The sequence below is a fragment of the Amia ocellicauda genome, chromosome 14 (assembly GCF_036373705.1).
Source record: "Amia ocellicauda isolate fAmiCal2 chromosome 14, fAmiCal2.hap1, whole genome shotgun sequence".
Lineage (NCBI taxonomy): Eukaryota > Metazoa > Chordata > Actinopteri > Amiiformes > Amiidae > Amia > Amia ocellicauda.
The window spans coordinates 3,728,621-3,751,326 of NC_089863.1; the positions used below are offsets into that span (position 1 = coordinate 3,728,621).

At 54.3% G+C, this 22,706-nt stretch overlaps 1 protein-coding gene across 2 annotated transcripts; it reads right to left on the bottom strand.

Annotated features, from left to right (window-relative positions):
- Positions 1-6,316: 6,316 nt before the first annotated feature.
- LOC136768324 (insulin receptor substrate 1) lies at positions 6,317-21,405 on the bottom strand. 2 transcript variants are annotated; one of them, XM_066722469.1, is made up of 3 exons: positions 20,560-21,405; positions 12,416-15,652; positions 6,317-7,394 (listed from the first exon to the last, which is right to left on the bottom strand). In XM_066722469.1, exons 1-3 carry the CDS (start codon positions 20,903-20,905, stop codon positions 7,387-7,389), a joined length of 3,591 nt encoding a protein of 1,196 aa, XP_066578566.1. In that variant the 5' UTR covers positions 20,906-21,405; the 3' UTR covers positions 6,317-7,386. The 2 variants fall into 2 exon arrangements, with proteins under 2 accessions (XP_066578566.1, XP_066578567.1); XM_066722470.1 differs by having other exon boundaries at positions 12,446-15,652; positions 20,560-21,404.
- Positions 21,406-22,706: the final 1,301 nt, after the last annotated feature.

The window sequence follows — 22,706 nt, forward strand, 5'->3', positions numbered from 1 at the left end:
GAGCCCCTTTATCAATTAAAACAAAGATCTTTATGAACAAAGACCTTCTTATACAATGTATCTCTTAAATGATTGTTGTTGTTTTTGTTGTCGTGGCTATGTCAATTAAACAATCAGGGCAATTGCACCATCATTTCCACGATGTATAGACCGTGGAGTAACAGCGACACCTGGCGTCGAAGATGTCATCGGTCACATCTTCTGTAAAGGGGCTTTCCCACTGTGTAGAAGCCGTCATTACCCGAGTGTGTGTGTGTGTGTGAGTGTGTGTGAGTGTGTGTGAGTGTGTGTGGGTGTGTGTGTGTGTGTGTCAGTGTGTGTGGGTGTGTGTGTGTGCGTGTGTGTCAGTGTGTCATGTCAGTGTGTGTGAGTGTGTGTGGGTGTGTGAGTGTGTGTGGGTGTGTGTGTGTGTGTGTCAGTGTGTCAGTGTGTTTTGTTGTTTCCTTCACGAATTAGTAAACAGTAAGTGTGTTGTTTCACACATTATCTATGCGGTCCTGAAAGGACTTCCACAGAACGGTTATCAGTGAGAACATGTCCAGAGTTTGTATGTGCAGGGGGCCAAGCCGTAGGATTTGTTTTATTATACTTTTTTACTACTGGGATCTGCGTGTGATTAAGGAGATAGCGTTTACACAGCGTTTACACACAGCCCGTCAAGTCCCACATGTGTTTATCTGTGATCGTTATTACTTTACAGGGACGCTGGGTGGTCCGGTGGATATGGAAGAGGACCAATGACCGGGGGGCAGTCTGTGACTCATTGTGTCCCCCTCCCAGAAAGAGTAGTGCAGCGGTACAGTCAGGGACTTTATAATAGTGCAGTCCAGTCCAGTGCAGTCCAGTCAGTGTCTCTGCAGTAGTCCAGTCCAGTCCAGTCCAGTCCAGTCCAGTCCAGTCCAGTCAGTGTCTCTGCAGTAGTCCTGTCCAGTCCAGTCCAGTCCAGTCCAGTCGGGGATTCTGCAGCAGTCCAGTCCAGTCCAGTCCAGTCTAGTCCAGTCCAGTCAGTATCTCTGCAGCAGTCCAGTCAGTGACTCTGCAGTCCAGTCCAGTCCAGTCCAGTCAAGTCCAGTCAGTGTCTCTGCAGTAGTCCTGTCCAGTCCAGTCCAGTCCAGTCCAGTCGGGGACTCTGCAGCAGTCCAGTCCAGTCCAGTCTAGTCCAGTCCAGTCAGTATCTCTGCAGCAGTCCAGTCAGTGACTCTGCAGTCCAGTCCAGTCCAGTCCAGTCCAGTCAGTGACCCTGCAGCAGTCCAATCTAGTCCAGTCAGTGTCTCTGCAGCAGTCCAGTCCAGTCCAGTCCAGTCCAGTCCAGTCAGTGACTCTGCAGCAGTCCAGTCCAGTCCAGTCCAATCTAGTCCAGTCAGTGTCTCTGCAGCAGTCCAGTCCAGTCCAGTCCAGTCCAGTCCAGTCAGTGACTCTGCAACAGTCCAGTCCAGTCCAGTCCAGTCCAGTCCAGTTCAGTCAGTGACTCTGCAACAGTCCAGTCCAGTCCAGTCCAATCCAGTCAGTGTCTCTGCAGCAGTCCAGTCCAGTCCAGTCCAGTCCAGTCAGTGATTCTGCAGTCCAGTCCAGTCCAGTCCATTCGGTGACTCTGCAGCAGTCCAGTCCAGTCCAGTCCAGTCCAGTCAGTGTCTCTGCAGCAGTCCAGTCCAGTCCAGTCCAGTCAGTGACTCTGCAGTCCAGTCCAGTCCAGTCCAGTCCAGTCCAGTCTAGTCCAGTCCAGTCAGTGACTCTGAAACAGTCCAGTCCAGTCCAGTCCAGTCCAGTCAGTGTCTCTGCAGCAGTCCAGTCCAGTCCAGTCCAGTCCAGTCCAGTCCAGTCAGTGACTCTGTAGTCCAGTCCAGTCCAGTCCAGTCGGTGACTCTGCAGCAGTCCAGTCCAGTCCAGTCCAGTCAGTGACTCTGCAGCAGTCCAGTCCAGTCAGTGACTCTGCAGCAGTTCAGTCCAGTCCAGTCCAGTCCAGTCAGTGGCTCTGCAGTCCAATCCACTCCAGTCCAATCAGTGACTCTGCAGTCCAGTCCAGTCCAGTCAGTGACTCTGCAGCAGTCCAGTCCAGTCCAGTCCAGTCAGTGACTCTGCAGCAGTCCAGTCCAGTCCAGTCCTGTCCAGTCAGTGACTCTGCTGCAGTCCAGTCCAATCCAGTCAGTGACTCTACAGCAGTCCAGTCCAGTCCAGTCAGTGACTCTGCAGCAGTCCAGTCCAGTCCAGTCCAGTCCAGTGCAGTCAGTGACTCTGCAGTCCAGTCCAGTCCAGTCCAGTCCAGTCAGTGACTCTGCAGTCCAGTCCAGTCTAGTCGGTGACTCTGCAGTAGTCCTGTCCAGTCCAGTCCAGTCCAGTCCAGTCCAGTCAGTGTCTCTGCAGTAGTCCTGTCCAGTCCAGTCGGGGACTCTGCAGCAGTCCAGTCCAGTCCAGTCTAGTCCAGTCCAGTCAGTATCTCTGCAGCAGTCCAGTCAGTGACTCTGCAGCAGTCCAGTCCAGTCCAGTCCAGTCCAGTCAGTGACTCTGCAACAGTCCAGTCCAGTCCAGTCAGTGTCTCTGCAGCAGTCCAGTCCCGTCCAGTCCAGTCCAGTCCGGTCAGTGTCTCTGCAGCAGTCCAGTCCAGTCCAATCTAGTCCAGTCAGTGTCTCTGCAGCAGTCCAGTCCAGTCCAGTCCAGTCCAGTCCAGTCCAGTCAGTGATTCTGCAACAGTCCAGTCCAGTCCAGTCCAGTCCAGTCAGTGACTCTGCAACAGTCCAGTCCAGTCCAGTCCAGTCCAGTCCAGTCAGTGATTCTGCAGTCCAGTCCAGTCCAGTCCATTCGGTGACTCTGCAGCAGTCCAGTCCAGTCCAGTCCAGTCCAGTCAGTGACTCTGCAACAGTCCAGTCCAGTCCAGTCCAGTCCAGTCCAGTCCAGTCAGTGACTCTGCAGTCCAGTCCAGTCCAGTCCAGTCCAGTCTAGTCCAGTCAGTGTCTCTGCAGCAGTCCAGACCAGTCCAGTCCGGTCCAGTCAGTGTCTCTGCAGCAGTCCAGTCCAGTCCAGTCCAGTCCAGTCCAGTCCAGTCCAGTCAGTGACTCTGAAACAGTCCAGTCCAGTCCAGTCCAGTCCAGTCCAGTCAGTGACTCTGAAACAGTCCAGTCCAGTCCAGTCCAGTCCAGTCGGTGACTCTGCAACAGTCCAGTCCAGTCCAGTTCAATCCAGTCCAGTCCAGTCAGTGACTCTGCAGTCCAGTCCAGTCCAGTCCAGTCCAGTCTAGTCCAGTCAGTGTCTCTGCAGCAGTCCAGACCAGTCCAGTCCGGTCCAGTCAGTGTCTCTGCAGCAGTCCAGTCCAGTCCAGTCCAGTCCAGTCAGTGACTCTGAAACAGTCCAGTCCAGTCCAGTCCAGTCCAGTCCAGTCAGTGACTCTGAAACAGTCCAGTCCAGTCAGTGACTCTGAAACAGTCCAGTCCAGTCCAGTCCAGTCCAGTCAGTGACTCTGCAGTCCAGTCCAGTCCAGTCCAGTCGGTGACTCTGCAACAGTCCAGTCCAGTCCAGTCCAATCCAGTCAGTGTCTCTGCAGCAGTCCAGTCCAGTCCAGTCCAGTCCAGTCGGTGAGGGTTAATTCTCTAGTGTAAATAACACTGGATCCCCCGGGGACGCGGGTGTAAATCTCCCCTGACGGCCGGCTCCACTTGGCCATGGTAGCCATGCCAACAAGGGGGGAGAGAAGACAAAGAAAGAAAGGAAGAAAAAGAGAGAACACGAGGTTTCCCAGCAGCGGTGTGGTCAGCGCTCCCCACAAGGGCCCCGCCGGCCGCCGGACCGCTGGCACAACATGTAGTGGTTACCCACCCTGTCTGAGTCTCTGCCTCCCTCTGCCTCCCCCCCCTCTCTCTCTCTCTCTCGCTCTCTCTCTCTCTCTCTGTTTGAAGAACAGTCTGGAGAAGTTTGAAGTGTTGTGGTGTGTAGACAGTGACCTGTGTGAGGTGAATGGATAGACTGAGCTGCTTTTATTCTTTATCAAAACAAAAAGGGAAAGGGAAAAAAGCCAGAAAAAATAAGAAAAAGAGAGGAAAAGGGTGCTGGGGAGGTTTAGGCTGATCCCAGGGCCAGCACAACAACTGCTGTTTTGTAGTTGTTATTGTTGTGTATATAGATTTGGGTTTGTATTTTGTACATGGAATTTGTTAATTAAAGGAGTGTAAAAAGTCAAAAAGTCTCTCTCTGTGTATCTCTCTCTCTCTCTCTGTCTCTCCTTCTCTCTCTTTCACTCTCTCTCTGTCTCCATCTCTCTCCCCTCATTACTTGCTTGCTTAGTTCGAAGGGATTTTTAAAAAACGTGTTTAAAAGACTCCAGTGATCCCCACTGACAAAGGACAGAAGGAGGGAGAGAAGTTGGAGGAGGTGTGTGTGTGAGTGAGGGGGCGGCTGGGGGGCTGTTAGCTGCTGAATCAGGACAATTAATGTGGGTTATGGTGGTCTTGGCTTCTTCCACAGGCGGAGATCAAACGCAGACGGTGTGGGGGGGGCGGCGCAGTGGGCACGCCTGCCACTCTGATTCATTGTGGGAGAGGGCACTTCCTGCTGTGTGTATAAGTGTGTGTGTGTGTGTCAGTGTGTGTGTGTGTGTGTGTGTGTGTTCAGTGTGTGTGTGTTCAGTGTGTGTGTGTGTCAGTGTGTGTGTGTTCAGTGTGTGTGTGTGTGTGTGTTCAGTGTGTGTGTGTGTGTGTCAGTGTGTGATTATTATTATTATCAGTGATTGTACAGATTGTCTGTTTATTTCCACAATGTGTCCTACATCCTCAATTTAGACAGACTGTCTTTTACGACTTCACCCTCACTCCTCTCTCTCTCTCACTTCTTTGGTCATTGTTTTGGTATCTCATTCTCTCTCCCTCTCTTGCCCTATCCCTTCTTTCTTTCCCTCTTTTTCTCTCTCCGAGATATGAGATGTCATTTTCAAGCTTTCTTTAAAATAAATAAATACATACATAAATAAAAATCGCCCAACGTGTTGCGATGCCGATGTTGGCCACAAGGGGGCGGCAGGAGACGTACAATAACATGTGGAAGAGAAATGACAGACACTGAACTCTGAAGGAGAGAATGACACTGGTGATGAGGAAGATGAGGCCGATCTCTCCTTCTAACTCCCCACCTCTCTCTCTCTCCCCAGCGCTCTCCTCCTCCTGCTTTCCCTCCCTCCCCCTGACCCTCTCCCTCGCTTCTGAATGAACGACTGTGGTTTTCAAGCTGCTCTCTAGGAACCAGCTGTACAGAGGCCTATTATTCCTCCCTCCCTCCTCAGGCTTCAGCTATGCTCTCATTCTTACTTGGAAGTTTTGATTTATTTCTCTCTCTCTCTCTATTCCTCTCCCTCTTCATCTTTTATCAAATAGTGTTATTTCGTATGTTTCTACTTTCCTGAGGGAGGGGTTGCTTGTGTGTGTGTATTTGGGTGCGTGTGTGTTTCTGTTTGTGTGTGTGTGTGTGTTTGGAATGCGTGGGTGTATGTGTGTGTTTGGGTCTGGTAGTGTGTATTTGTGTGTGTGTGTGCGGACATTGAGGGCGCGTGCAGAGTGGAGTGACGTTTGGACACACAGCCACTTCCTGGTCTTGCCGCCACAGCTCCGCCCCTTCCTGCAGGAAGCAATGGAACCCCGATTGCTTCCTTCCCGGCTGCCCGTCTGCAGCGCTGGGACCCGGAGCACGTGGAACATGTGTGTGTGTGTGTGTGGAGGAGGTGTGTGGCTCACTTGTGATTCAAAACTAAAGGAGAAAAACAACTGCGAAACACACACACACATAAATAACCAGACGAGGGGTCAGGCTCCTGTCGGAGCTGCCAGGTGTACAGAGCGGAGGGAGGCTCGGCGCTCTGCAGAACAGCCCATCTGTCCCTCGGCATCAACAGCCACAGCGCCGCCTCACCGCAACAAGACACACATGCTCAGAGCGGCGGCTTAACACGCACACGCCTGCAGCCCAGCCCCGGGACAGGGGCACGGCCCAACAGGTTAAAGAACGGGTATGGAAGGAATGGTGCGCTTCGGATCGGAAAGAGGTGAAATTCACAGTCAGGCGTCATGGAGGGAGCAGTGTCCGCAGTGACAAAACAGAGCTAGGCCGAGTTCTGGGGTGTTGGGGAGTGCTCCGTGTCATGCTCCGGGTTTTGCCTGATCCAGATCACGTCCGTTCTGTGAGACGGCAGGGATCTCTCTCCCTGTGTGTGTGTGTGTGTGTATTTATGTATACCTAAAAGTCATCTGTTATCTCGACATCAGAGAACACAGAGGACAAGTGCCAATGTGTGTGTGTGTGTGTGTGTGTCCCTTCAGACAGACTCACTCGGAGAGAAAAAGAAAATACTCACAGTATTGTTTTTAATGTAATTGTACAGTGGCAGGATTGGGAAACAAAAAGCAAAAGAGAAATGGTGGAGGGAGGAGGGTGGGGGTTAGGGCTGGCACAGCAAGAGAGAGAGAGAGAGAGAGCAGACGATTCGACAGCTCGAGCGTTCACAGGTTGACTACACGTGTCTTGAGGCACACTATGTATTCGGTAAAGGCTACTTCAAAAACAGGCTCCCAACAAACAACAACGACGACAATAATCAGAACAATAATAAGGCCATTCATGGGGTTTAGAGTCCTAGTTAGCTAAGAAATGGCCACCAGACAGAGAGAAACTATTCCTTATTCCTTTTGTTTTCCTTTTATAGATACAGGACCAGTTGTGTATCAACTGAAAAAGTGAGTTTCTGTAAAAATGGCTACAATCAGAAAATAAGAGGCACTTCCTGTTTTTTTTAAGATGCATATATATATATATATATATATATGCAACACACACATATATGGTTTTCTTCTATAATTAATAGATTGATTTTATTCCCTACTTCCTCATCAAAGAAAAGAAAAATCCTCATTGGCTCTGGCTTGGCCTGTGGAGTCTGTTCTGCCTACTGATTGGCTCTCTGAAACAACTCTGATTGGCAGGCGGGCTCTCACAGAGCTCTAATTGGCCGGCAGGCTCTGTGACACGATTCCAATTGGCTGCCGGGCTCCCGGAGAGTTTCGATCGGCCAGGCGGGCTCTCTGACAGAGTTCCGATTGGCCGGCAGGCTTCCGACACAGAGCTCCGATTGGCCGGGAGTCCCTCAGCAAAATAGTTGCAGAAAAAATAAAATATATATCTTTAATTCTTTTTATTATTAATATTTATTTGATTCTTCCAGAAAGTGCTTCTTGGGGATGTGTGGAAAATACGCAGCATTACATCCAACTTTGTAGCTCCACCCCCCGGCCCCCAGTCTCCCCGTGTGTGGCGATTGGCTGCTGGACAGAGGAGGCGGGGCTACAGCAGCAGCTGCATGCTTATTGGGTCGTGCTGGCTCCTGGGATTGCTCAGGGGAGGGGTTTAGGAAGGCCATCAACACTCTGCAGAGAAGAGAGAGAGAGAGATTTAAAGAAAACATCAAATCATAAACACAAGAGGATGTGTATTACAGCCACATTCATCCAGCTCTTTTGATTGGCTGTGCTGGTGAAACTCAAAACAGCTGCCATCAAAACAAGTCAAATAATATAAAAAGGGGCACATTATCTCAACTTCATGGTCAGCTGCTAAACATTAATAGAAGGAGAGGGAGGAGGAGGAAGAGGGGGAAGAGAATGAAAAGAAGATGAGAAGAAGAGAGGAGAGGACAATGTTTGTTGTCGTAGTCGTTCTCAACCACCGCATTTCAGAAAATCTGCTTTTCTCTCGGCTGTGCTGCCGGGAGAGTCTGGGAGCGGAACATCGAGAGAGGGAGGGAGGGGGCAGAGAGAGAATTAAAAAATACAGAAAACAGAAAAGTACAGCGAGAGAGGAGAGAGAGAGAGAGAGAGGAGGGAGAGGCGCACAGGGAGACGTGTTCTTCCTGCACTCTCAGCCAGGTCCGCTCTGCTCTGTAATTGGCTGAGCTGCGTCTCTATTTTTACTCAGGGCTGGCGCTATAATTACCACAGAGCACACACTGTACCCAGCCACCGACCCGCCCGCACGCACGTAACCTCACGCCACCCCCGACCCCCCAAAACCATGCCCCCCGCCCCTTGCACGGTGCCCATTCACAAATCAAAAGAAACAAATCAAATCAACACACACACACACACACGCACACACAAGCCAGGAAATAAAACATAAAAATATACATTTCATATGAAAACAGGCTGTGCTCTGTGTCTGGTGCCAGCATCTCTCAGTGGGGGCCTCCCACAGGGGCTCTGCCAGCTCAGCCAGCCCCCCAGCAACCCAGTGAATGAGCCGCCTCCCTTTCATGCCTGGTGTTCTTTCGTTCGTTTTTCTTTTTTGGGGGGTTTGGTTTGCATTTCTTCCTGGGGGAACCTGGCCTCACGGCAGGATGTCTGTGCCAGCATCTCCGTGCTCAGCGGATTCCCCTCTCTCAGCTGGCATGGGTTGCAATCGCAAACGGCAGTACCCCACTTCTGGCAATGCTGAGAAACTGGGTAATTATTAATAGACTACCCGCCCCCCCCCCATATCTCCCACGTTTTATATTACAGTCTGGCAGCAACCCCGCCCCCCCTCCTTAATAACGGGTTCTGGGAAATGGAGGGATCCGGGGCTGCCGGGGTAATTGGGTGGAGGGGGGGTGGCAGGCATGTCAGATATTTATTTATGAGCTGCACTTGTCCAGGTATCCATTACTGTGGACCCCCCACCCTGATGGAGAGTCCTTGACTGGACTGGACTGCTGCAGAGTGTCTGACTGGACTGGACTGGACTGGACTGGACTGCTGCAGAGTGTCTGACTGGACTAGACTGGACTGGACTGGACTGCTGAAGAGACACTGACTGGACTGGACTGGACTGGACTGCAGAGTCACTGACTGGACTGGACTGGACTGGACTGCTGCAGAGACACTGACTGGACTAGACTGGACTGGACTGGACTGCTGAAGAGACACTGACTGGACTGGACTGGACTGGACTGGACTGCAGAGTCACTGACTGGACTGGACTGGACTGGACTGCTGCAGAGACACTGACTGGACTAGACTGGACTGGACTGCTGCAGAGACACTGACTGGACTAGACTGGACTGGACTGCTGCAGAGTCCCGGACTGGACTGGACTGTTACAGAGTCACTGACTGGACTGGACTGCATACATCCTTGTCAAATTGCTGATACATCAAATTGTTTTAAAATATTAAATACAGAAGCATACAGACAGCTAGTCGCACAAATCACAGATACGCATGCACGCACTTTTGCAACACACACACACACACACACACACACACACACACTGCGTGAACTGGAGGGAGAGAGAGAGAGAGAGAGGGAGGCAGAGACAAAGGGAGAGACAGCACGAGAGAGAGAAGGAGGCCCAAAACACAAACAAGTGTGCGAGGTGTGTAGGTGACCTTGATTTGGGCTCTCTACTCTCCCATATTTGAGCCCACTGTGTCGAACGCTGACGCGACTGTTGTCGTGCGATATGCCACGCTGATAGGCGCTGGGGCGGCACCGCGGTCGGGGTCCACCGGGCGCAATGGTGCGAGATAACGCCGGCCCTGCTGTTGTGTCCGTGATGTGGAATGCGGGGCTTAAACACGGCAAGCCGGGAAGCGACACGTGTCCCTGTCCGTCTGCGTGTCCCTGTCTGTCTATTCGATTCAGGGCAGCTTTATTGGCAGCGCTGCCAGAGCAGTGGACATATATCGAACGGAAACGGGATGCGTGTGTGAGTGTCTGTGTGTGCGTGAGTGAGCATGTGCGCGCGCAGGGGAGTGAATGATGATACTTGATGAATAGAATGAGAGAGATAACAAGTCAAATAAAATGAACTGATAAAACAAAAAAATAGTCAATAAAATTAATCATAGTAATAACTACAAAAATGTTTGTGTGTGTGTGTGATTGTGTCTACCTGTGTTTGTGTGAAGGGTTGTGCATGTGTGTATGAGTGTGTGTGTGTGTGTGCGCGTGATCCGGAAGTCACATTTTCTAAAGCGTGTTGTAAAAGAGAATGTATAATTAGTGGTTGTTCACCAGGAGAACAGAACAAACCGTACGAAAACAAGCATGAGCAAAAACAGAGAGAGGAGAGGGAGAGAGAGACACACATACACACACACAGGGAGAGAGACACACACACACACACACATACATACATACATACACACACAGGGAGAGAGATGGAATCAGAAAACACATTTCTTTCCCACACAGAAGTGCCTGCCGGTGCAGAACAGAGCAGTCAGACCTGCAGGGCATCAGGTGTCGGCTGTCCTGCCCCGATACCCCTGACGGGGAAGCCCCCACCCCCTCGCACCAAATCCCCAGCCGCCCTGGATATCAACCAGCGTCCCGTGACAGACACCGGCCGAGCGGCACCGAGGAAAACAGAGAGAAAGAGAGAGATCTCCTCTCTCCAGCACTGACACGAACACGGTCCTCGAATCCCCTCCCTTCGAATCTAATCAAACCAGACCCATAAAACCACCAATAAAAGAGATAGAATAAATAAAGCTCAGGTGGACGTGGGCGGCCCCCAGTCGACCCCCCAGCCAGCGGCTCCCCCTGTGACAATTGCTTCATTAAGAGCCGGTAATCAGCTTTACTGTCTTCAGACCCAGAGGCAATAAGCCTATTACCCTCTAACACAATTACAGCTTCCCGAGGGGGAGGGAGATGGAGGGAGGGAGAGAAGAGAGAGGGGAAAGGGGGAGAGAGTTGGAGAGAAGTGAGGGAGACGGGGAGGGATACAGAGAGAAGAGAGGGGGAGGAAGAGGGAGAAGAGTGCTGGAGAGAAGAGAGGGAGACGGGGAGAGAGGAGGAGGAGGGGGAGAGAAGAGTGAGGTAGGAGCAATAGTTAAAGTAAGGGAAGAGAACAGGAGGAGGAGGAGGAGGAGGCGGCACTGGGAAAGAAGGGAGGGAGGGAGATGGAGTAGGGAAGAGAAGAGAGGGAAGGAGGCAAACGGAGAGAAACGGAAGAAAAGCGGGGTGTGAAGTCCCTGATCCCAACGAGCTTAACGGACATTAAGTCGCAGTGCGATTAGCGGCGGGCACGTGGGCCGTTAATAAGACGCACATTTTCACTTGCGTTCGGCAAAAAAACAAACTATTTGTCCCACCGGTGGACAAAGTCTCACTAGAGAATGGTCCGTCTCTGATTCTCTCTCTTTCAATCAGTCACTCCCTCTCTCTCGCCACTGCCCCCACCCACCCATCCACTAACCACCAGGCACAATGCCAAGCATTAAATAGAGCATGCACCAACACCAGCAGTTGGAAAAATCATTGTTTTTTCTTCTTCAGGAAATCCAGATAAAAATAAGGAAAATATGGATATATGGATATATAACCACAATAAGGGGCGCAGTATAGTCTGCACAATGACAAGCACATGAAAAATGACATCTCATGCCTGGACCAGATAGAAAAGTATTTCGGTTGGCAGAGGAAACATCAACAGACACGGGATTCCATCGACTGGGGGGGGCGATTGTGCAGCACGGCCAGAATTCTCTCCTGCTGGGTTGACGCACTCCAGACAGACACACACACACACTCACACACAGACAGCCTGACACAAACACACACTCGTGCAGAGATACACAGACACACACATCGAGAGAGAGGGAGAGAAAGAGGGAGGGAGAGAGAGAGAGACAGACAGAGGTGGCATGATTACAGTTTCTACGGAAACGGCGCAAACTCTGCATCTGACGGGAGAAGCATCAAAGTCCAAAAATAGGAAAACACGCTCTCACTCGCCCTGCCTCTCTCGCTCTCTCCCCTCCATCTCTCTCCCCCTCTCCATTTCCTTCCGCGTCTGTTTTCTTTCCTTTTCTTTCTCCATCCAATAGAGAGAGAGAGAGAGAGAGGACAGCACCACACAGCATTGTACAGTACAATCGCCACACGTCCCAAGTACAATAGAACATAACAAAACAACACGTAAAATACAATACACCAACACAAAACACAGCCCGATGACACAAAACGGCACAGCCTCCCACGGGCTCCACGTATTGACTTTTCCACCTGCGTTATCAAACCTGTGTGCTCTTTCAATAAACCCTCACCCCCCCACACAACTCACACACGCCACTGCCAAGCTGAGCCACAGCCAAAACCTGAAACCACATAACCATGTAAAGGCCTGAGCATCACTTCTCTCGAGTTGACGTGGTATTTGTATCAACACCGGGACGGCTGCGCAGAAGCAAACTCAATCGTCTCTCTCTTTTAATTATTGATCGATTAGTTCCTTTTGAAGCCACATCAACCCGGCTTTTAATACCGAACAGCAGCCACACCAAGCATGCACAGACGCACAAGACAGACACTCTCACAAACACACACACACTCGCTCAGACACTCTCTCAGACAAACACCCACACACACTCAGACTCTCGAAGACAAACACACACACACACACACACCTGTGGTCTGGAGGAGGTTTTTGGTCGTACCTGTGCCGTCTCCACTGCCCTGGCCCTGCTGCGCTCTCAGCTCCTCGGACTTGTAGAAGTCGATGCTGGCGTAGGTGTTGACAGCCGCCGCCTGGCCGCCCCCTGCCAGCCCCGCCGGGCCCCCACCGGCCCCCAGGACGGAGGAGAAGAGACGGGGGGGCAGCTGCGCCGGCAGGACTCCCTCGGGGCCACTGTGGGGGGGCTCCTTCGGCACCAGGTCTAGGTCAATGTAGTTGAGGCCTTGTTCCAGACAGGAGGGAGCCTGGGCCGCGGGTAAAGGGAGTGGCCCGGGAGCCGGGCCCTGAGAGGGGGCCTCAGGGGGCGCGGAGTCCAGCCCCAGCCTGGAGGAGTCAGGGAAGGGGAGGAGAGAGGAGGCGGAGGGAGGTGGCGGCGGCGGCAAGGGCTGGAAAGTCTCGGAGCCGTGCCGGCGGCGCCCCTGGGGGTCTGCCCTCACTAGCTTGGCGCCCTGGTCTGGGTTGGGGCCGCCCTTGGCCGGGGGGAAGTCTAACTCCAGCCCCCGGCTCGGCTCAGGGGAGGCCGCGGTGGGCGTCTGGGGGCCCCTGCTGAAGGCCATGGTGGTGTAGTCCCCGAACGCTGCGGGGGGCTCCGTAGGGGCCGACGCCAAGTTCTTCCCGCCCCCGTTCGCTGCGCCCCGCTCGGGCCGGCGCTGCGGCAGGGACAGGGGGGCCATGGCCGGGGTGGGATGGGTGGGCGGGTAGCCGGGCACTGCTGGGGGGGGGCCCAGGTCCATGTTGACGTACTCAGAGGCCGGGGGCTCCATGCGGGGTTGGGTTAGGGTGTGGAGGTGGGGTGGGGCGGAGGGGCTGCGCTGGCCATGGATCCCGCCCCCCAGGACCGCGGTGGAGGAGGGCGGCCTGGAGGAGAAGGGAGAGGAGGAGGACGAGGAGGAGGACGAGGGCATGGCCAGGCCCCCCAGTGCCCCGGCTCTGAAGTCGATGCTGACGTACTCCCCCGGGCTCTTAGGCTCGGCGGGCGGTGGCGCCTCCCGCACTCTGGGGAGGGTGTTGGCCCGGGACACGTCCACGAACAGACTGACCGGCCGGCTGCGCGGCTTCTTCCACTGCTGGCCACCCGCGGAGGGGGCGGGGCCACCCCGGGCCCCAGCCCCGCTCCCTCCCTTCCCCTGGGTCGGGGCTTCCTCCCCGGCCTCGCCCAGGCTCTCGCTGCTGGTGGAGCTGGAGGAGTAGGAGCAGGAGGAGAACAGGGGCCGCCCCCCACCCCCCTCCGGGCCCCGCCGACTACCGGGGGGGCCCGTGCCGTTGCTGAGCCCCCCAGACGTGGACGACGACGACGGGAGCCTCCCTTTCCTCCCGCCCTCCCCTCCGCCCGCCTCCTCGAAGCCGGCGGGGGGGACATGCTTGTAGGAGCGGGGCAGGGAGTAGTAGGAGAACACCATCTTGGGTGGGGGCTGGGAGGGCTGCGGGGCCGGCGGGGCCCCTGAGGCAGAGCGGCCGCTCAGGGGTGACATGTTCATGTAGTCTCCGCCCAGCCGTGGCCCGTCGGCCCCCCAGGACGGGCCTCCCGGCCCCCCAACCCCGCGCTGGTCGGGTGAGCAGCTGCTGCTCGGCGACATCATCATGTAGCCATCTGACAGGGAGGGCGAGGGGGACGGGGAGGGCGCTGGCGAGGGGGCACGGTGCCGGGCGGGGGCCTGGATCTGCTGGGGGGGGGACACACTGTTGTTGGGGGTCATGGCCATGTAGTCGCCGCCCCCCCCCTCCCCGGCGCCGGTCACCCCGGGCAGCATGCTCATGTAGCCGTTGTCCCGAGGCCCCATCCCCGGGCTGGGCAGCTCCATGTAGGCCCCACCCTCCGAGTCCTGGCGCCGGCCGAAGGACTCTTGGCTGACGCTGCGCGACATCACAGCGTAGTCCTCCTCCTCCGCCTCCACTGTCCTCCCGCCCCCGTCCCCCGCACCCCGGCCCGGCCTCCTCCCTGGGGGGCCGGGGGTGAGCTTCTCCAGGTCCATGGGGGGCAGGGAGGCCCTCTTGCTCAGCAGCCGGCGCTCCGCCTCGCTCTCTCGGCTCGAGGAGCGCCGCAGGACCCGGCGGGCCTGGGAGCCCGGGTTCTGGCTCAGTGGAGTCTGGTGGTGGTGGTGCTGCTGTGGCTGCCGGGCCACAGAGCGCCGGCCCATGGCGATGTAGTTGGAGGTGCAGTCGGACTCTGGCTGGTGGAAGGCCGACGCCCCCGGGAGGAGGTCATCGGGGGAGGAGAGGAGGGACAGGGAGAGGGAGAGCGGGTGCGGGGGTCCGGGGGGGCGAGGGGACGGCTCGCCCGGGCTGGAGCCGTACTCGTCCGAAGAGCCGTAGTCGCTGGGGGACCCCGAGGCCGCCTCCGCCCCGCACTCGGCGGAGGGGGGCACGGGGGTGGCTCGGGCCAGGCCTAGGGGGGTCTTGGCGGGGGTGCACGCCCGCACGGACTTAGGGGTGGTGGAGCAGGAGCTAGACCGGTCGGGGGACCCACCTCCTCGTGCCCCCTGGGCCCCGCCGCCCGCCTCCTCCATCCTGGCCCGCCTACTGTCACTGGCAGTCCGCGCCCGGGGGAAGGTTTTGGCCAGGGGGGAGGTGCTGCTACTGCCGCCAGCCCCTCCGGTGTCGGTGCGCGGGCGCCGGGGCAGGCCCACCTGGCTGGGGGGCGGGTGTGGGTGCGAGTGGTGGCGGCGGGAGGGTACGCTGATGGGGTGCGAGGAGACGGTGGTGGTGGAGGAAGAGGAGGAAGCGGAGGAGGAGGAGGTGGGGGCGGGGGAGGCCTGGGTGGCCCCCGTGGCCGCCGCAGCGTTGGCGTTGGCCGAGGAGGACTGGCTCTTGGTGCGCTGGCGGAACTCCTCGCTCAGGGCCTTCATGGCGTCCAGCAGGGTCTCGTGCATATTCTGGGCCACCACGGCGTCGTCCACCTGCATCCAGAACTCGCCGGGACCGGTGACGGCCGAGCGGCCCACCTCCACGAAGAAGAAGTTCTCCGAGTGGCCACAGCGGCGCACGTTGAGCAGCTGCAGCACCACGGCCGCCACCTCACTGTGCAGCCGCACGAAGCTGACCGTGCGCTCCGTCAGGCACAGCCGGTAAACCCCAGCCAGGCTCTTGGCCTGACCGAGGCCCTTGGGCCACAGCTTGACTTGCCACACCTCCTTGAAGGCCGGGCCGGGACCGGGACCCCCGTACTGCGGGCACTCGGTGGGGGATTTGCCTGCGGGAAGGGGAGAGAGGGAAGAAGCGGGTTATTGTGAGGATGCGACCAGACACTACACACACAGTGACCGGGGGGAGTGTGTGAGTCCTGGCAGACCGCAGTCCCTGGCACGTGTCCACCCACACTTCAGCAACACCGGCACGTTCCGGTCAGGGAAGGGGGCCTGGAACTTATTTTGCATCGTTACTGTGGTTGTTGTTACAGTTAATGTCCCCCCCCGCCCCCCCGAGACGGCACACACACAACAGTTGATTTGGAAGTCAAATTCTCTTATCAGCAATCCGACTCACACAGAGAGAGAGAGAGAGAGAGAGAGAGACACACACACACACACACACACACACACACACACACACACACACACACACACACACCAGGTCTGCTACAGCGCTAATTATGCAAACCAGTCGTGAACGAACTGGGAACCCAGACAGGCAGGGTGCCAAGTGTATTGCTCAGAGTAGCCTGGGAGGGAAAACAGAAATACTACACTACACTATACTACAGCCCACACAGCACGGGCTCTAGTCTGGGCCCTATACTATACTACACTATACTATACTAGGGGAAAGGGAGAGAGGGGAGGAGAGTGTGGGGTGTCGCCCTATGCATCAGAAATCGATCCAAACTCACCAGGGAAACAGGCAGCAGACTAGACGACCACACTGCAGGGGTCCTGACTGTATTCCACTGCTGTTTACTTCCAATTACAAATAATTCCTCTCGTACACTAACTGTGGACCTGAACACACAGACGGGAGAGGAGGAAGCGGGGAGGAGGCCGGGACTGATGCCCAACCACACCAACTCTGTGACTAGAGCAAAGGGTGCTGGCCACAATAGGGGACCCACAATGCTCTGCTGTGCGGCGTCTCTATGGGTTATAGTTGGCCACCAGCTCCGAGATGAGGGTCTCACTGGTATTGAATTCCTGAAAGAAGGAATGTGGACAGGATTTTCCCAGCAAAACGCCATTTAGCGTCTATCTCTGTCATTTTGGTGGTTTGAATTCTTGCCGGTCTGTCTGTCCGTCCAGAATGACAGCAGAGAGACATGGAGGGGGGAGGGTGAGAGAGAGAAAGAAAGAAAAGGAACGAGGATTTGGAATACGAGTATTCATATATATTATTGCAGAAGGAAGGGAGAAAAAAGTTAAAATTCTGGAAAAACAAGAAGTGCAGAAAAAACAACTCTCCTGGGCGATCAAAGAATGTGAGCGCGAGAGAGAGAGAGAGAGGGAGGGAGGGAGTGTGGGAACGTGAGGGCGAGAGAAAGAAAGAATTAGGGAGACAGACAAGAGACTGATAGCAAGACAGAGACGGAGAGGGAAAAGGGGAGGAGGGAGTGGAGTTTCACACAAAGGGTTAATATCCGACTTGTTTATTGACCCGTTTGTTGCATTTTCAAAGCAACCAACTCTTATACGATTAAACGAGCAGAGTGTGATTGAATCGTTCATATTATTTGACTATACATTGCGTCTCTGTCACAGAATTGACACCAATAGACACCTGACAAAAAAAAAAAAAAAAAAAATAACATTCATATTTGCGTAACCCCCTTCTCTGCGGTGGCTGTAATCCCTGGGTCAGCACTAGCCGGTTGAGGTCAGCATTAGGGTTTAGTCCAGGATGTGGCTCCAGGGACAGCAGCTGCTCCGCAACATCAACATATACTCAAAACAACAAACCCACGGGTCGAATGGCTTCTAGCCCTCGTTATTATCAATGGTCTTTATTGGCTGTAATCGCCCGCCTGCAGACGTTTCCCACACAGAAGTTGTGAATTATTTTGAGTGTCTTCCTCTCTCGCTCTCCCTTTCATTCTTCCTTCTCCTGTCTGTCTCTCCTCCCCCTCTTCTATCCCTGCCTACCTCTCACTCTTCTCTTCCCTCCTTTTCCTTTCTTTCCCCCTCCCCACCTCCGTTTCTCTATCTCTCTCTCCCCCGTCCCCTTCTTTCCCTCCCTCTCCCCGTTTCTCTCCCTCCCTTTCCTCTTTTTTTTTCCCCCCCTCTGCCTCTCTCTCTCTCCCTTCTTCGGTCTGTCTCTTTCATCCCCGTCGTTGTCTCTCTCCTCCCTCTCTTCAATCCCTGCCTTCCTCCCTCTCTCTCGCTCTCTCTCTCTCCCCCCATCAGTCTTCCATGAACTCCCAGAATCCCCCTGTGAAAAGCACAGGCCCCTCCAGGCTCTCTGTCCTCCATCGCGGGCCCCCGTTACTGGAGGGACGATCGCTCGCTGCTCTGCCCTTTGGAAAGGGATGACTTTTGTACTGCGTTCGTTTCTCTATTTTTCCCCCTGGTTCCCTCGTCCAGTCTCTAACGCAATCGTTGCCGAATCAGAGTCATCAAGGACAAAAAAGAAACACACACACAACGAGACAGACACACAATGGTGAAAACTAATAAATAAAACAAGTTACACAATGGCGTTATTTGTTTACGCAACAGGGCCCCCGTGGCCGCGCCGGCCAGACACTGAGCAGGTGAACCCACTCAAACCCTCACACTCGCCTCGGATTGAACAACTTCTCCCGGCCTTCGGGTTTCTCGTTCTTTTTTTAGGTTTATGGAGCGGATTATTGAACACTGAGCTTGAATCAATGTCCAAGACAGGGCTAAATCTCCCAAACACGCACAGACACACACTCCAACACACTGTCACAACACACACACACATACACTCTGACAGACACACAGTCACACACACACGCACACTGTCACATACACACTCTAACAGACACACTGTCACACACACACTGTCAAAGACACTGTCACAGACACACACTATCACATACACACACTCTGACAGACACACACATACACACACTCCGGCACATACTGTCACAGATGCACACACTGTCACATACACACACACACACACACACTGTCACTCAGGGGACTGACAGGGACAGGAGAGGAGGACAGATGTCAAAACAGTGTCAGACTGAAGACGACTCCTGTTGTTCAGTTCTTTATAGTGAACAACTGTGACCCCCATCACCCCCCCATCCCCCATCTCCTCTATTTGTGGAATTTGCATGAAAAAGAGAGACTGACACACTGACTGACCGGCTGACACACTGACTGTCTGTCTGTCCCGATGGCTCACATCTGCAGCGGCTCGGCCCACGGCTTCGCAATCAATGTGCTGTTTGGTCAGCCAGCAGATAAGATAAAAAGCAGAGCGGGGCGGTTACACAACTGTGGACCAATACTGGCCTCTCCAGCGCAGGAGACCAGAAATCAAGAGTGTAAAGGTCTTTGATCATTTATTACCCTTGCTGTTGTTGTTGTTGTTGTTGTTATTTTTATTATCCCAACAGTAGGCTTCTTTCAGTTCCTGTGTGCCAGAGGTAAAATTACAATAGAAAAGATCACATCGGATTGAGTGCATTACAAATAAATGCATAAAGACGGTGTTCTAGGAAAATGTGACAACAGGGGCGCGTTTCAACACACCGGCGCAGACTGCCTATTAAACATTAACAGCGAAGAAGGGGGTCCCAATAAATCAGCAGTTTGGTGCCCATGTGTGTTCAACACAGTTCTTGGTATACTGGGTGTCAGAGAGGACAACTACACAACAACTATATATACACCAGATCTATACAGGCCTACATATTGTATTAGCACATAAATGATTGTAGATTCTGCCTGTATGAGACATTTGCTGCAGGGAAAAAGCGGGACGTCTACATGTGTTTTTTGGGGGGGCTTTGCTAGTGGGTCCTGTTCCTGAATAGAGGGCATTGAATAAGCAGACGCAAATGCATGTTTGTTTCAGAATATCGTGCATGAAAGAGACTGGGAGGGTTTGGAGTTTTCCAGTGCCCGACCTATCACAACAGATCTGCTGGAGTTTGGGTTTTTTTTTCCTCATAGACAGTGTAAAACATGCCTCCCCTCCATCTTCTGTCTGCCCTGCGCCTCCTGCGAGAAGCCCCGCAGTGGCGCGACCTGCCTGAGGAGAATGAGCGGATTGTGACAGGAGGCATCATCACGGGCACGATTCAAAGAAATACAATTAAAAATCGCATTTCAGGGGCCGCAACACGGGCGTCACACTGCAACACAGCCCCCCCGCCGCCGCCGCCGCCCTCCTCCTCCTCCTCCTCCTCCTCCTCTCCCTCCCTCCCTCTCAGACAGCAGTAAACTATGTAGGTTAATGGGACTGCTGCACACGAGGCCCGGGCAGTCTAGCAGACACACACGCGTGTTGTGTGTGTGTGTGTGTGCAGAATCGCCCTGTCTGTCTACACCAGTGTGCGTCGTGCCCAGCGCCGCACTGTCAGGCGGGGGGCACGGAGCATGCAAACTAGCGTGCATCTGCACAACCGGGGCCCCCCACGGCCATGCACGCTGTAGCACAACCAACGCCCCCCCATCCCCGCTCCTCATGACAGGGTTATTCCTGAAACGCAGAGAGAAAACGTGTTTGTGGGGGCACACCGCACACGAAGGTCGTGGCTGTTGTTGTTTTTTCTCCGAAGCATGCATGCGATTTATAAAGAAAACAACGCACAATCAACGCGGGTACACACACACACACACACACACACACACATACATACATACATGCAGCACTTGCTGTCATGCCACACCAATCTCTGCAAACCGTAGCGCCTGCCCAGCACGCCCCGACTCCGGTGTGTCCGTGAATGCATGCATGCATATTTATTTGCTACATTGTAACCAAAAAAAAAAGCAGAACGCAAGCTCACTTGTCACTTCGCAAACACCGTCGCGTTTGATTTGTTATTATTTTGTCGGAAAGCGTTTCGGGCAATGCCAACCGCGAGGAAACGTGCGTGTGCAACTTCTGTGCCTTTATACACACATCCACACGCCCAGGCGACCGCAGCCCCCTCTCCTCTCCTCTCCTCTCCTCTCCTCTCCCCCGACTTACTTTTGCACTGTAGCTCCACCATGGCATCGTACCACTCCGCCTGGCCCGCCTCGCTGTCCGCCGCGATGGCGAAGCTCTCCTCCCGGGTGTAGACCACGATCAGGTGCTTGTTCTTGGCGTCGGCCCGCTTGTTGATGTTGAAGCACGTCTCCAGGTTCAGGGCTTTCTTGGGCACCGGGCTCTTGCCCCGGAATTTCTTCTCGTTCTCGTAGCACTCCAGGCGGGCCGGGCCCCGGTGAGAGGCCGCCCGGAGCACGAAGTAGCGCCGGTGCATGGACTTCTGCTTGCGGAGGTAGCCGCACTTGCGCACGTCCTCGCAGCACGGCTCGGGCGGCGGGGTCTCCATGGCTGCGGCGGTGCGGGGCCGGACCCTGCGGGGCGCGCGTGTGCGTGTGCGTGTCTCGCTCCTTCGCAAAAGGCTCTCGCGCTGCTGAGTTATGCGTGTTGCGTCCGCGCCGGTGCTGCAGTGGGTGGCTGGTGCTGTTTCGGCCGCCTTTTAATGTTTAAAAGGCCGCCCCGCTTTGCACACATGCACCGATCATGCCAGCACTGAACCCGCCGTGCAGCACAACTAGTGCACTACAGCCACTACTTTCACGCCATATAGTACGCCTCCTCCGCCCCCTCCTCCTCCTCCTCCTCCCCCTCCCGTCGCCCGTGTGTTGCGGTCCCGTCCTCGGTGCGGGAGGCTGTGGAAGAGAGCCCGACACGATCCCCCGTGCCGTGGGGGGGGGGCATGGCATGTCCGCCGAGTCCACGCGTGAAACTTCTCTGTCAGCACAGACACTCACTCGCCTGCACGGAGAGAAGGGCGAGAGAGGGAGAGGAGGGGGCAGAGGGAGAGAGAGAGAGAGGGAGAGGGAGGGGGGAATGCTGACACGTGTATTTTCAGTTTGTCGTTTAAACTATGCAAGACCTGGGTAACTGTGAAGCTGCCGGCGGCTGTCCGCAACCACACAGCCTCTAGTCACACACATACACACTTTCTACTAGTGTGTGTGCTCGACAGACACCATGGTGCGTTTTCTTGAATTTGCCACAAACTGAAAACAAGCAGCGCAGAAACCAAACTGAAACTGACTACCTTAGAAGTCACAGATATAAAACATACGCTTGTTTACACACTAGATGGTGTACGTTTGGAAGCGTCCGCCGCCCCTGCTCACATGTATCTTCGTACATATAACATACATACGAGAGGAGTACTTGTTTTGCACGGGACGCTAGACCAGAGAGTCACGTGTTGAGCGTATTAGAATCATGCACACAAACATCAATTAATCAATTAAGGAATGCTCGCCGGTTGTGGGCTGTGTGTCTTGCTGTTGCACCAGAATTAAAATAACAACAACATCAACTGAAATGCAGGGGCACAGTAACCGTAGCCCTGGATGTCACACCGAAGAGATTGTGTAGCTGGATGTTAGTCTGCGATTGCACACCGCGGGAGTGGTTATCTCTTATCTGCGCAATACGGAGCAGGCGTGTTCTGCGGCAAACTTTGCAAACAACATGAAAAGTGTGTTTGTTTTGTGCTGTGCTGTGCTGCCCCCCTCCCCTGGCGTTTCCATCTCCCACCGTTTCTCTCGGTTGGTAGAAAGTGCGGAGGAGGGCGACATGGGGCTTGATACTGCTTTTTATTACATGTGTTCTCGGAAATGTATGCCACACGGTGTGTGGGGCTGAGAGAGAGAATTTACGGAAAGTAGTGAACTCTGTATCTCTCTGTATCTCTCTCTGTCTCTCTGTCTCTCTCTCTCTTTGCGCTGGTCCTGTACATTCTTTTCCAACTGTGCAAACGCTCGGTGGTCGCCTCTCCTACAGGGTCCTAATGTCCCCCCTGTCCCCGGCAACTCCTCTTAAATGTCCCCACGTCCTCCCAATCCACGTATGAACTGTCCATTTTTCTGCTACACGTCAGGAAACTGTGTTATACTACCCTACCGTCTAACTACAACTAACGGACTCCTGCTCGTCTGTGTGTTGTCAAAAACCCATTTTAATTAATGAATCACTTTTGCAGCCCTACTATTAACCAATTCAAAAAGTGAGTAATCAATTAAAATGGGGTTTGAGGACACAAACGAGCAAGAGTCGGTTAGTTGTAGTTGGTCGGTTAGTCAATTAATTAATTAATTAATTTATAG